Consider the following 14,869-nt stretch of genomic DNA (forward strand, 5'->3'; position numbering starts at 1 on the left):
ATCCAAAAGTGTTTGCAACTAATTATGGCTTAACTTGATGTTTCAAGGCATGTTTGATCACATTAAATGGATTACAAATGAGTATAAAAAGTCTTGGTTTTGTCTGTTTACGAATAACTTTTTTTGGACAATGCATTGAACGAAATGGTTCATCCTGGTAGCTCCCTTGTACCAATTATCTAGGCTAGCGTGTTGTTGAGTGTTATTTTCTTTCTACACATGATAGAGGTAAAAGAGAGGGTTGAGACATCAAAAAAACATGTTTAACCCCGCCGCACTTTTGCGCCTGTTCAAAGTCAGGACCCTCTAGTCTTTGTTAGTCTTGTATAATTTTTAACTTATGTTTCTTGTGTATATTTCGGAGTTAAATATGCCGTCTATTATCACTGAACTATTATCAATTTTGTTTTGGGGCCAGCTGAAGCCCGCCTCCGGGTGCGAGAGTTTCTACTTGTATTGAAGGCCCATTGGCACATTCCTCAATTCATTCTCAATTTTATTCTTTCTGTTCAACAAAGGAATATGCTAAACACACATTCTGCTAAGAATGAAATTTTAGTTTGCAAGTATACTGATTCGAATGAGTTTGCATTACTGACTTGCAAGACAATATTGCAAAGATGATTTTGATCTTATTTAAAAAACATTGAACCAAACTAACTGTAAATAGAGAAATAGTATGTCAATTTTCCTCTTTAATAAATGTAAAAAAAAAGACCAACATATAAATATGCCTGGTAAAATTGATAACTGTTTGTAAATCATTCCATCATTGTGTTCATTTGTGGTAAGAGTATGTCTTTTCCCATGGTTTCAAGTTAAGCCCAGGAAACTTTCGACATTGTCTGCGCTTTTTCCTATAAAAAGAAACAAAGATGTGTTATATACGTTAATGCTGTAAACCTTATATTATATTTGTTTTATTTAACTGATACCACATGTACATTGTAGTGTGCTCTATAACTAAACAATAATACATGTCTTTTAAACAGTTTTAATCACGTGTTTAACCTAGACGACTATAGGTAGACTACATTTGTTGTTTTCATTTGTACTATTTTTTTTTATATAAAGACCACACAACTCGATAGACATAAAGCAACTATGGAACATAATATTAGGTTCACTATATTATAATACCACTGTTAAGTTAGGTTTTTTCAATGTTTGTTTATGTCATTTTTACAAAAGTATGTTATGGCAGAAACAAGAGTAATAACAACATGCATAGTTGCTATGGAGTGGTGAAACCAAACGTAGACCAACATTTGTCGGAGAAAAGTGAATTTTCGTATCTGCTATCATTCAAATCTCCAAGTAAATAAATGTAGGAACATGTGGCATCATCAGGAATTTGAGCATAATCATCTTATTAGACATTTAAAAATATATCTCACCCTGCTAATGGAGATTCAAATGCACTTTTAGGCATTGTACCAACGTGCATAGTTCTACAGTACAGTGCCGACAATGTCTGTTTCTTTATCTGTTTTAATTGGGCTGAAAATACAAATCTTTTATGTACAAATAGTCATCATATAATAATTGCGCACACAATTAATAATGATTTCTTTGATACTTTGTTGCAAACTTTTGAAATACATACTTATATTATTTACATACTTATTAAAATAAAAATGGCAAAATGACACAACGAGTAACAAAAAAAAAAAAGGATAACTTTAAGAAATATTCAAATATTAATAAAAGCAAAGAATTACTGGTCTCAGTGTTATGGAGACATGGTAAAATAACAAATGTCCCAAAAGACCTGTCATGTGTATAGCATGATACACATATTCATTGACCTCATGCCTCATTCCCTTTAAAAAAAAAACCACACTTGTTGCGATATGAGACAGCAATGTTTAATTCAAGTAAGGAGATTCACAATATAATAATAAAAAATAAATAAAAAATAATAGATTATCGTGGATCATCGAGTTGAGATGACCAATGGTAATCTGTTCATCGCTGTTTTACCTATGACGAAGTTGTTAATTTCATTGGCACGTGCATCCTTAGGTTCTTGCGATAATTTTTCAAATCACTAAACTGTGCTGAGAAGGATATCAACATTCAGTAAGATCAATATTCCTTATTGAACGTGTACTGAAATAGCGATAATATCTTTTATTGTGCATTATCATATCGATAAAAAAATGTTTACTACCTAGTTAGAACATACCTGCAGTGAATCCTGTTGGAAAGAAATCATTTTCGTAAAAAAATCTATCGCCGGTTTTAAACAACTTAAACTGGTATCCAATTAAACACCTGAATGTCGGTCCTACTAAAGCCCCTGGTGATATCTTCTCTGTCAGACCTCCAGCAAACAAGTCAATATCATCAGAATTTCTATGAATAAAAGATGTGAGGTAATTATACATAAATTAGTCATTAACCGACGGACAAAACTATATATCGTCCTTAAAGTACATTCATAAAGATCTTCGTTTAAACTATATTTCGCTTCGGCTAGCCATTTCTAGCAATTTTTGCCAGGATTTTGGTAAGTAATTGCGACGATTTCGCGTTTCGTTTACTTGTGAAGTTTGCGAAAATAAATTGTTAACAATAAATATGTATATTTGTATGTGTATGAATACCTTTGTCAAATGTGTTGAATTTCTGTGATGTATTTTTACACAATTATGGCTGTTTTAACCAAACTGTTGTATCCTTACTCTATCTTGTCTGTTAGGGTTGCTTATCCATTGTTGTCAGTATAACGAAAACGTACACAAAGGTAACACGAGTGGGAGGTTACGCTAGCCGTAAAACATTAAAAAAAAAGGTTTAACCCACATTGTTGAATGTCTGTAAAAAGCCAGGAATATATGACTTTGACAAATATTTCCCCCTCGTTCTGTTGCATCCTTCCGTTGCAAGGTTGGGAAGTTTATCTAGTATAGGTTTTTATGAATGTGTTTTATAATTTGCACTTGTAAGGTATTTTGATTATCCTTTTAAATGGTATATTCATTTGATAACATGTTATCAACAGTTGAGGATATTTGTATTATTTTATCAATATTAACAGTTAACCATATACATACCTGTAAACGGATTTCAACGCGTTTGCTGCCGAAGGATCATGATCGGTCAATCCATTATAATTTGTTCCAAAATGTTTAGCGGGATGCAGTCCACAGAATTCTCGCCACCTATTGTATGCCGGTATGCCATGATCTCTTCCTCGCTGAATGTTCAGTGCAGAAAGATCAAAACCGTTTTTCGGCATTGTTTGAAAAAGTCTATTTCTTACAGATGGAGTTAAAAACCGATCTGACTTGCTCTTGAACTGAGTTGTCATCCATCTCGAAATTGCACATGGACCAAACTTTTCATCAATATTCCTTATTGAACGTGTACTGAAAAAATGATCTTCCATTGGGTTTTTGTCAAGTGGAGTAAAATCTTCATTGAATGATTCAACAAAGGATCCCACAAGAGAGTGTCCAAATCTATATGCTGCAGCTCCTAATGCATTTCCGGTAGCTGGATTGGCTGAGGGATTATACTGTGTATTGAACCCAGAACGAGAAGTCCGAAGTCCAAACATGTCCATTCCCTCATCTCCAAGTATAACTGGCAAATACTCAGTATATATAATATGTTGATATATTCCTGTAAGGATCTTTTTAGCCTCTTGATACAGTTGTTCTCCGTCCGTCCATCCTAATACTCGTAATCTTTCCACAATATTGTTATGTTCGCGTAGGAATATAATATGATTGACAGTTAACATAGGGACTTCAGCGGGTCTATTATCTCCTACAACAACAATCATGTGGTATTGAAATACAAAACGAAAAAAAGGTGAAATACAGTGCCATACAGATAAGTTAAAAAGTGAGGCGAGGCGGCATCATTCTGAAAATGATGTTTTCGATTGCTATTTTTAAGTTCTACATACATTTTTTTTTGCTCTTGATGTTTGCTATTTCTATCATTTTATTATAATTTTTGATGAACAAAAGCATAAACGCAAATAATTTGGAAACATCATCAAGAGTTTTGGGTATAATAAACAAACAACAGATGACGACGGCAATGGACGACAGTGGCGAATATATTTGACTTGATCCTTCGATCATCGTAATTCGGTCCTCAATGCTCTTCAACTATGAACCTGTTTGGCTTTATAACCTTTTTGATCTGAGCGTCACTGATGAGTCTTATAAAAACGAAACGCGCGTTTGGAGTATTACATTATAATCCTAGTACCTTTGATAACTATATACATAATATAGTTTTTTGTTTCCTCTATCAAACTTTGTTCGGAGTGTGACTGATGATTTAAAATACAGAATTGATCATTGAACAAACCAAATGCTATACGTTTACAGTCTGGTCCATAACATCTTACCAGATTTGAAGCACACTTCTGTAGGTAAGCATTCCGAGCCTGGAGGACCATTGGGCAAAATTCTGTTTTTTCCTTCTAAAAGTCGTCCTAAATAAATAACAAAAAAATATAATAGTACTCATTTTTATACCTCTTTCTAATTAATTTTGTATATTTTTATGCCCAAAATGCTAATGAAATGGAAAGCCATTACACTGGCTTAAGGATTATGTTTAATGTCATCTCCCTACTTGCTATGTCAGGTATACAACATTAAGAAATAAAACAAAAAGCGTATGAAACAAATTACAAGAAATACATATCCACACTGAAGACTTAATTTGAGGACAACGTCAAACAAAGCACGACAACTGTATTCCCATTCTCTTTGAGTTCTTACGACTTGTTCCAGAACTTCTGAAATTTGACAATATTAGTCTTTACACTGTTACTGCTTTTGAGTCATGAATTATAAATGGAATTGCAGTGATTAAATCGAGTAGACAAAGGTTAAAATTTAGAAATTTAGTCTGTGTCAAACAGAATTCAAGATTTAATATATCAAAGAAATGCAGTATGAAATTAAAAAGCAATTGTTCAGAGAGCAATTGAAGGTCTTTTCACCAATAAGGATCTATTTTGATATGAAAATATTAAAATTTGGTTTTTCAAGTATTAATTTCAGCGTCAAATAACAACTTATTGTATGCTGATTCTAAAAAATATACAAAAAGATATAATTAAGGGAGATAATTTTCTACTTCTGGTTCAAAATATGTTATTTCTGGTACTGTCTTATAGTTTTGTTGACGCTGATTCCAAAAATATATGGTTTTACATACTTTTAGAATAATTTATTACAAAAATTAGCTACTTTCGGTTTACAAAAGGTCACTTCCGGTTAGCTTTATTAACGTCATATTGCTTGAAAACCTAATGCAAAAAGTCTAATAGCTTTAACATGAATACATATGAGGTAAAAACAAAGGTCAAAATCTAGAACGTTAAATTAACATATGACCTTGAGATCAATTTCAAGGTCATAAACCAAGGACCTCAAATCAAAAGACTCTAGGTCTTTACTTTATATTGTAAATGAGTTATATTACCATACGACTGATATTAGATATAAAAGGGGGAAAACAAACATCAAATGTTTACGTACCCTTTCGACTAAAATTTATGTGTAACTACATGTCGCGACTATCAATTGTGTGAAAATATTTTGTCGATATCTTATAAGATGTCTGAAAACTAGAGATAACAAGCCAAAATCGAAATTTTTAACATGACCTTGACCTTTGACCTTGCCCTCATTTTCATTTTTTTGAACCAAGGACCTCAAATCAAAAGACCCTAGGCCTCTATCACTTATGGTTTTCCAGTTAGAAATACATTTCACTTATATCAAACAAAAAAGGGGAAATAACTCTCATATGGAGTGTCCGGATAGCTTCGGTCAAAATTGATCAAATCATCCTGAGGATATAACGAGCAATTTGGTAAAATAAATTTGTCGGTTTCTTATACGGTTGTCAATTTAAGCGATAACAAGAAAAACAGTGTTCGGGGAGATAACTCTTACATTGAAAAGATTTTGGTTACACAAAGTGAGTCACAAAAGCGTAATAACTGTTCGATATCATATACCAAATGTCTAAACGACATCTTGCGAAACAAAAACACTGCGAAGGAAAGAAAATTAGGCGGAAGAAAAAAAAAATAATAATAATCAGAAGAAAACCAATAGGTCTTTCCACGGAAAAGTGGAAAGACCTAATAAAGGTGTTATTGGGCTGAATGTATTGTTCCGCCATCTTGTTTGTCTCTTTTTAACCTGTATACAAACGTCGTTTCAAAAACTTCTCAAATACGTATCAAACTTAACGAAAAAAAAAAGGAAATGCAATAGTTCACGGATGGAATGTGGAAATATAGACAATGCAATTTCCTATTTGCGGCTAAACCTATTCAACTTTTACATGAAGTTTTTGTACATCTCATACCTTCAATTTTGGTTATCCTCAGAGTTAAACTTTTATCCCCATTATGTGTTATTATACATGTTATAAATACTGATAACATTCCCTAGTTATGTCGCTATGATACAATCATAACGATCATATATGGTAACCCATACGTAAAAAAAAAAAAAATAGCTATGTTTTATATATCTCCGCTAGAGAGGCCTGGTCTGTGAAACAGTTGTATTTATAAAGTGCAACCTAAAGATACAATATTCCGAACTCTTTGAAATGGTTTAATGTTTTATTATATTTTCAAAGAAAGCCCAGTAAAAATAAATGCACCTACATGTATTGTATTTATTTTCTCGAAAAGTAAAAAAACAAATCATGAAATAAATGATAATATATATATATATATATATATTTATGAGTATTGTACATGACACAGTTCAAAGTACTGGAAAAGAAATAAGTGCATGGATATTCAATCCTACTATTTTTATATAGAATAAAAGCTAATCAGACAACTAGACAAAACAAAAACAAAATATTACCTGTTCCGTTTTCTCGTAGATCTTTCTGTCCATCCAGGGTATTCCCATACGCCACAGAGAGATCAAGGAAAGATGTTCTTTGATTGATTTGGTTTCTTGGTCCTTAAGAAATACGTAAAACATATTTATGAATATTTAGAATAAATGTATACTTGTAATCAATTAGGCTTGACTGTAGGATTACTTTGAAGGCAATTCGTCGTTTCTAAGGCCGTTGAAGAGATGACTAAACTTTGTAAAAATATGATTGCTGAATCCAAGGTAAAATAAAAAACCCCAAAAAAACCAAAAAAAACGTGAGACTTTGTCAACCAGCGGAACACATGAAAAATTACTGTCACATTCCCAAATTTCGGTCACACATTTTAAAAGTTGTTTTCTACCTCAGGAATAATTATCGTATTTGTTTTTGGCAAAACGTTTACGAATTTTTGGTCGTTAATGCGTTCATACTTTATCTGCCCGTTTTAACTTTTTTTTGGGATTTGAGCGTCACTGATGAGTCTTTTTGTAGTCGAAACGCGTATCTGGTGCAAATACAAAATTTCAATCCTCGTATCTATGATGAGTTTATTGGTCTGTGTGTCATTAATAAAAACTGACATTTAAAAGTAATCAAAGAGTTTAGGATTTTTATCTTCAATAATGTATAATGCCTAATTTGAAAAAGAGAGCATTGCAATGCACTCTGTTATATATTAAGATAGACCCTGTATCTTTTTATCTGTTTTTTCTTACCTGGAAAACATCCCGGGTCCACACCAACATCTGATCTTACAAACGCCATGCATGTTGTCGTGAAATCGCCAGGAGGAGTACGAAAAGAAAAGCATTCGGGTCTACAAAAACATAATATCGTTAATTCTGGCAACATATAAGATTTTTTTTATTAAAAAGTACTATCAGCAATGTGTATGATAACAGAAAAGTACAACTTACAATAGTAAACATTCGTTTTAATGGACTAGTCATCATTAAGTGATCCGGTTAAACTCCGCCCAAACAAGTGAAATAAATCAAGTTATACGTCCTTCAAAAATGGAAAAAAACAATATCTTTACAAGTAGCGTTAATTTTTCTCATATATTTTATGATGGTATAAAACTAAACCCCTGACGGGAGGGATTGTGCCTGATATTCATATGATGAAGACCTAATAATTCAATCAGTTTAATTGAGGTCTGGAGCCTGCATCTTAGTAACTGCTAGTAGTCTGTTGTTATTCATGTATTATTGTAATTTCGTTTATTTTCTATTGTTACCCCTTCTGGCATTGGACTCGGATTTCTCTTGAACTGAATCTTTACTGTGCGTATTTTTATGCGTTGACTTTTCTACATTGGCTAGAGGTATTAGAGGGGGGGGGGGGGTGTTGGTTGAGACATGGAAAAGATTCACAACCAATGAAAAGAGTTTACATTAAGACAAAAATAGTTTACTCATGTTAAAACTTCTTTAATTGGGCCGGAAAAACACAGATCAACAAACATAAACTGAGAGAAACAATCAAAACACTAAATTTATCAACAGGGTGCCTCGATATTATTAGCGTATTAGTCTTTTGCCTTTCATGCATTACTCAACGTGCAATTCATATTCAGTATTTTTTTTACACTAAGGAATATTACACAAGTAAAATTATTATAGATCCGACGACTTACTTGTATCTAAAGACCACAAAAACATATCATACCAATAGTGAGTTGTGTTGGCAACCATAAAACTGATCAATCTGTTGGTGTAGGCAGTACACTTTTGTTTATGAAGTTCGCATATTCATAATATTACGGCGGTTTTTTGAAAAATTGTGCACATCCTGCTAAAAGCATGATATTTGGCATAGACTTCCCTTCATTATTACTCTTTTATTCCAGATAGGGAGGCATTTAAAAAAAAATGTCTCACTTCCAGTAAAATCCAAAATGGCGGACATCATACATAAATTAGCCCAATATTGAAGGCTAGTATGTGGAAAGGTGTTATTATCATGCTACTATCATAATATTTGGAACAAACCTTTGTTATGTACTACTTTTTGATATATATTATATAGATAAGATGTCTTCAAAAACCCTATTTCCGGTAAAATCCAACATTGCGAACACTGTACTAAAATAAGCTTATTTTTTAATAGTTTTAAGGTCTATGACAAATATCATGCTTGTAGTAGGATGTGCACAATGCGTCTGAAATATGCTGTTAGTCGCTGCACTATAATGTAAACATTCAAGAACGTTACGTTTGAACAGATATGTATTAACACGTCATACGGTGGAGAAGAGGATACGCTGTAGAATAACATGTTACGGAACTTTCATCTTTACATTTGACAATGACCTGATAATTTCCTCATGATAATATCAGAACAGTATTGTTGTATTACCATTTTGATATGACTATCAAAGGTATTATCCTTCCTCCTATCCTCCAAAAATATGAATACATAAATAAAAATATACAACTCGTCTAAACATCAACCCAACAATGTTAGATCTGTAAATTTGCTTTCGCAAATTTTTGGTTCTTCCCTCGCCGGGATTCGAACCCATGCTACTGTGATATCGTGACACCAAATCGCCTGCACGCTAGACCACACGACCACCTGGGCTCTACAAATAATAGAGCTTTCGCTGGCCGTGTGTTACCTTTCCTCGTCAGTTTTAATCTAGCGGCGTACTACAGTACATGATATATAAGGCATGAAGATGTACATCTTGATGCAATTGATTTTAAGTTTGTTAGAAGTCTTAACTAGTAATGAAATTACCTGTTGACGGGATCATTACCATTGCAGCAAACTATATCCTCGTCTCCATCTAAAAAACAAATGAATATTTTTTTTTATAAATCATATAGAAAGTATATATCGTTTAAAATGTCAGCATAAAAGCTTATTAAGACCAGAGGATTAATTTAGATATTTTGTTATCCTTGTACTCCTTTCATACACCAGTTGAAACAATGCCAACGAGGGACGTCAAATTGTTTGTAAAGGTTGTTACAATATGCAAATCAGAGTTCAGATGATAATGTAAATGTAGGTATAGTACTAGACTCTCTAGAATAAAAAAATCCCTTCAACAATGTTTCGAGGGTACCTGTGTGTAAAGACATAATGCAAAACAAAATTTTAACCCATTCAATTAACCCTTAATATGCAAGTCAGAGTTCAGATGGTCATGTAAATGTAGGTATGAAGGTATACTCTCTTGAATAAAAAAATCCCTTAAACAACTTTATGAGGGTATCTGTATGTTAAAGACATATTGCAAAACACAAGTATAACCCATTCAATTTCCCATTTGCAACTGACCTAAATGTCCGTTTTTATCATGGTCGACCAATTTTTTCTCACTTACATATGCATAATGCTTTCATTAAGTCTCGTCACTTTTAATTCGATTTGATTTATTTTTAATTTTTCCACTAGTTTTGTTTTTTTAATATTTGGCTTTTGAAACTTCCTAATTTCAACTGAAATTGTTTTCGTTTCGTTGTTATTTATCTGCATAATGTTGATTTTTTTATATAGATATTGTACATATTTGTAAAAAATCTACTTGCCTTTGAGTATAGGTGTTGATATAAAATCATGGTCAACAAACTGCCCAAAATGAGTTAAAGCTATAGTAAATTTTGTACTCCGTGGTGGTGACGTCCCTGTATTGAACACTGCGTTCGATATCATGCGAGGACTAGGAAGCAGGCGTCCTGTAACACTTTTGATACGTGGTGTCAAACCAAGGTTGTATCCTATAAACAAATGATGGTAACTAATACAGAGGTTGTAAATGCTCATTACTTGACATAATAAACCTGATGAACAAATCAGCACTAATGTGGCTAAATCAGCATATTCAATTGTCCTATCGATATAGTGAAGCATCAAATACATTAAGTTTATATGTGTAACGTCTCGAAACGGAAAAATGTTACACTTGTACACACTTTATGGTGATTGATTGTGCATGTTTTTCAGTCTATATACTGATTGGTTTAAACATATAGTGAACAAAACGTTGAACACGGAGACAGCCTTTCAAAAGGACAGATAGGGAACATACCGGTTACAGTTTATTATTAAGGAACGATCATTTGACTATTGAAGGGAAAAGACAAGTTTGGTTTATATAAGTAGCATGAATTATCTTTGTACAGTCATACACATAAAAATGATAATGTGGTATTTTAGAATTGAGCGAAACGGTTTGGCTTATAATTATTTTGATCCAATCTTGTTTGGCTTTAGAACTATTTTGATTTGAGCGTCACTGATAAGTTTTGTGTAGACGAAACGCGCATCTGGCGTTATAAATTAATTATAATTCTGGTACCTTTAATAATTGTTATCAAAGGTACCAGGATTATACTTTAGTACGCCAGACGCGCGTTTCGTCTACATAAGACTCATCAGTGACGCTCATATCAAAATAGTAATAAACCAAACAAATACAAAGTTGAAGAGCATTGAGGTTCCAAAATTCCAAAAAGTTGTGCCAATACGGCTAAGGTAATATATGCCTGGGATAAGAAAATCCTTAGTTTTTTGAAAAATTCAGTTTTGTAAACAGGAAATTTAATAAAATGACCACATAATTGATATTCATGACAACACCGAAGTGCTGACTACTGGGCTGGTGATACCCTCGGGGACGAAACTTCCACCAGCAGAGGCATCTACCCAGTGGTGTAAATTGTTATCAAAGGTACCAGGATTATACATTAGTACGCCAGACGCGCGTTTCGTCTACATAAGACTCATCAGTGACGCTCATATCAAAATAGTAATAAACCAAACAAATACAAAATTAAAGAGCATTGAGGATCCAAACTATATTAAGTTGTCTGAAATGTTTTAGATTTTAGTTAAAAAAAGGATAAACACCTAACAGATCTAGAGCGACTGGTAAACATAAAAATTAAGTCTGATAAGTTGTGTGAAACCCATCACCAGGTTTTTAAATGAGTTTCCCCTTATCCCTGTTGACTACATTTTTATTTAAATGTTAAGATATACAATAGCATAATCAAAGTAATTTAAATCATGCTAGCATAATCAATGAGTTTTGAACATATTGCAGAACGTATATAGTAACATACATAGTCAAAAATCGAATATTGAAACACAATTGACTCACTGTCGCCATAATCAGGAGGCAAGAATCTCGCCTGTGTTGTTACAGATGCTCCCCATAAAGGGTGGCATATGTTATTACAAGAACCATCTGCTGTTCGGTATCGGTCGTTTTTGTTACATGATGGTGACCGTCCTGGGCAATAAGGAGCTATAAGTCTACTAAATTCGGTTCGATTTGGAAAAGCACCTCCATTCCTAAAATATAGGTATATATAAAATCGAAATGCACTAACTTATAGTAAATATCACAAACTTTAAACACTTCCCTGAAATCGAAAGATAGTGGGTGTAAAATGACTACCCCCCACAAAAAAACCAATAACTTTATGATTATAATATTAAAAAAGCATGGTCAACGGTAAATAAGTCATCTTCAAACTTTTAATTCGAAACCTAATATAATATTATATTTGTTGACAGTTTTATAATGCAAGGATGAAGAATTTTGAATTTGGTTAATTCTTGGAACTGTGATGAAAGTGAGGGAACCGTGTCCACTGTTATGTTATACTCATACAATAAATCATTGAAATATGACAGGAAACCCCAAAACAACCTTACTCTATATTTAACAGTGAACAAACATAATCAATACAGAATATTATTTGTCACAATAACGGATTTAAATCTTTATTTTAACAGCAAGAAAATTTCATTAATGAATTAGAAAATCTTAAGACAACTATATACTAAAAAGACTTGTTTTCCTCAAGCAATATTGCATCCAATTCAGTATTATACATTATTATAGGCCTTTTCACTTTATGGAAAAAATTAGAAACAAAGAAAAATTAACTTTAAGATGCCATCAAAACTGACAACGCCTTTGACTATGACAAAAATACATTTTAAGTATCAACAAATCTCTGACAGGGGACCATCAATGGCAATGATTTCGTATGATCACACTTAATTTTTCATATCTACATAAAACACACTTGAAAAGGTTTTTGATGTTGTATCTAATGGCGACAAGAGTATTATTGATTTTTACTAAAAATTAACTAAAAATAAGTAGTTATCCAAATTTATCTTGTACAAACCTTTTGGCATATTCAGCAGTTGCAGTAATTACCATATCTCCAGCATAACCAATGGATTTCAAGTAGTTAGGAGCTTCTCTACGACTAGAAAACTTGGCATACATTGAAATTGGTGTGACTGCTGTCGATATAGAAGGTGGTGAACTCATCCCTTCCAAGCCCATTGTACCTTGATTGACAATATGCTATATACACAAAGGAACTACACAAAATGACAAGGATATATAAAATAACAACGAACTACTATCATTTACTGACATACTAACTTCAAATTTTAATTTACTAATTGGAAGATTATGTCTTCATGCATATACATACAAATATTGAGTAGCAAAATACCATTCGCCTAACATTTATATTTAATATATGTATATTCCCTTTTCACGTTTCGTTCTTTACTATATGCGTATAATACTAAGACAAAGCTCACTCAGATCTTCATTTTGTTTTGATATGCATGTCTTTACTAAGCAGAACTTAGAACTTATCTAAATATAGTGCACCTGACGATACAAATAGTACTATAGGTCTTTATATTCTACAATGTCATTGAAAAAACAAAATGATAAATAAGGGCAACAGTAGTATACCGATGTTTAAAATCCATAAATCGATAGAGAAAAAAAAACAAATCCGGGTACAAACTAAAATGAGGGAAACGTATCAAATATAAGAGAACTACGACACAAGAGAGACAAAACATCAAAATGTAACACATACAGAAACGAACTATAATGTAACAATGGCCATTTTCCTGACTTGGTACAGGACATTTAACCCGAAGCATGACTTAAAGTCTATTTTATTCATGCAAGATAATTTGTATTTTCTAGCTTAAATGAGCAGATTGGACAAAAGCACTACGTTTTTACCTGCAGCTGCTTTTTGCACTTGCGCAAGTCCGCCAGATCGTCTTGCACTCACTTCCTTTGTGGCATCAGAAATTACTACTTCTATACTGTTATCCGTATGACTTTGTGTGTGTACAATTGCTGTTGCTTGAAGTAGAACTAACAACGGAACATACCAACTATTCCGCAAATTCATTTTGTTAGATGATTTAGTATTTACTTGATTTCTGTTAAAAGCATAAATGTTCTTTTAATTAAAATATTTATTGCAGAAGTTTCCTCAACCAAGTAAGTGACATACATTAGTGAAAAAATAAAAGCTTGACTATAGAGTTGTTATGTCCAGCCGCTTTTTGCTGTAAATTGTGAAGTATTGTTTTGACAATCGTTGGTCTCCATCACTCAGTAATTGTAAAATATACAGAGCAATACTTAAAGAGCAATTTCACTTCTATATTGCTAAATACTTTTTTCAATATTTTTTCTTGTGTTCCATTTGTACATAGTATTTTCCTAAGCACAAAGAATCAATGAGAAATACACATGAAAATTATATCTGCATTTTTTGTGAGGCATTAAACTGGTATTAGTTATTCTCTCAAAGATATAACTGGTGGACCAAGTCATTCGGTCGTGTTTTTTTTGTAAACTTTTAAGATATTTAAAACAAGAAAACAAAGAATCAATGTGAAAAAACACAAGAAAATTATATCTACATTTCATGTGAGGCATTATACTGGTATTAGTTATTCTTTCAAAGATATATCTGGTGGACCAGGTCATTGGGTCGTAATTTTTTGTAAACGTTTAAGATATTTAAAACAAATACACGATGATGATACATTTAAATATCCTAATCAAATGTATAAACAGTGAGTATATAATTACTACATAGTTTATGTACCTTCTCTATAAAATTTGATTTCTATTGCTGATGCTTTGCTTCTAGGTTAAAATTTAATGTCT

General features: G+C 32.5%; 1 protein-coding gene across 1 annotated transcript; it reads right to left on the reverse strand.

The window, feature by feature from the left end:
• Nucleotides 1–738: 738 nt before the first annotated feature.
• LOC134684811 (peroxidase-like protein) lies at nucleotides 739–14,099 on the reverse strand. The gene is made up of 12 exons (XM_063544120.1): nucleotides 13,925–14,099; nucleotides 13,053–13,221; nucleotides 12,011–12,204; nucleotides 10,437–10,625; nucleotides 9,640–9,688; nucleotides 7,611–7,711; nucleotides 6,873–6,974; nucleotides 4,373–4,459; nucleotides 3,060–3,777; nucleotides 2,189–2,358; nucleotides 1,398–1,500; nucleotides 739–857 (listed from the first exon to the last, which is right to left on the reverse strand). The coding sequence occupies exons 1-12, from the start codon at nucleotides 14,097–14,099 to the stop codon at nucleotides 779–781; spliced, it is 2,136 nt and encodes a 711-aa protein (XP_063400190.1). The 3' UTR covers nucleotides 739–778.
• Nucleotides 14,100–14,869: the final 770 nt, after the last annotated feature.

The sequence above is a fragment of the Mytilus trossulus genome, chromosome 9, assembly GCF_036588685.1.
Source record: "Mytilus trossulus isolate FHL-02 chromosome 9, PNRI_Mtr1.1.1.hap1, whole genome shotgun sequence".
In the NCBI taxonomy this organism is placed as follows: Eukaryota; Metazoa; Mollusca; class Bivalvia; order Mytilida; family Mytilidae; genus Mytilus; species Mytilus trossulus.

Bases quoted from the DNA above. Each gene is read 5' to 3' on its own strand.
- LOC134684811 (XM_063544120.1), bottom strand. From the start codon at position 14,099: ATGAATTTGCGGAATAGTTGGTATGTTCCGTTGTTAGTTCTACTTCAA. The intron at 7,712-9,639 runs GTAATTTCATTA...ATGTTTTTGTAG, and splicing joins GGTAATGATCCCGTCAACAG to ACCCGAATGCTTTTCTTTTC. The intron at 2,359-3,059 runs GTATGTATATGG...TTTTATTCATAG, and splicing joins GCGTTGAAATCCGTTTACAG to AAATTCTGATGATATTGACT.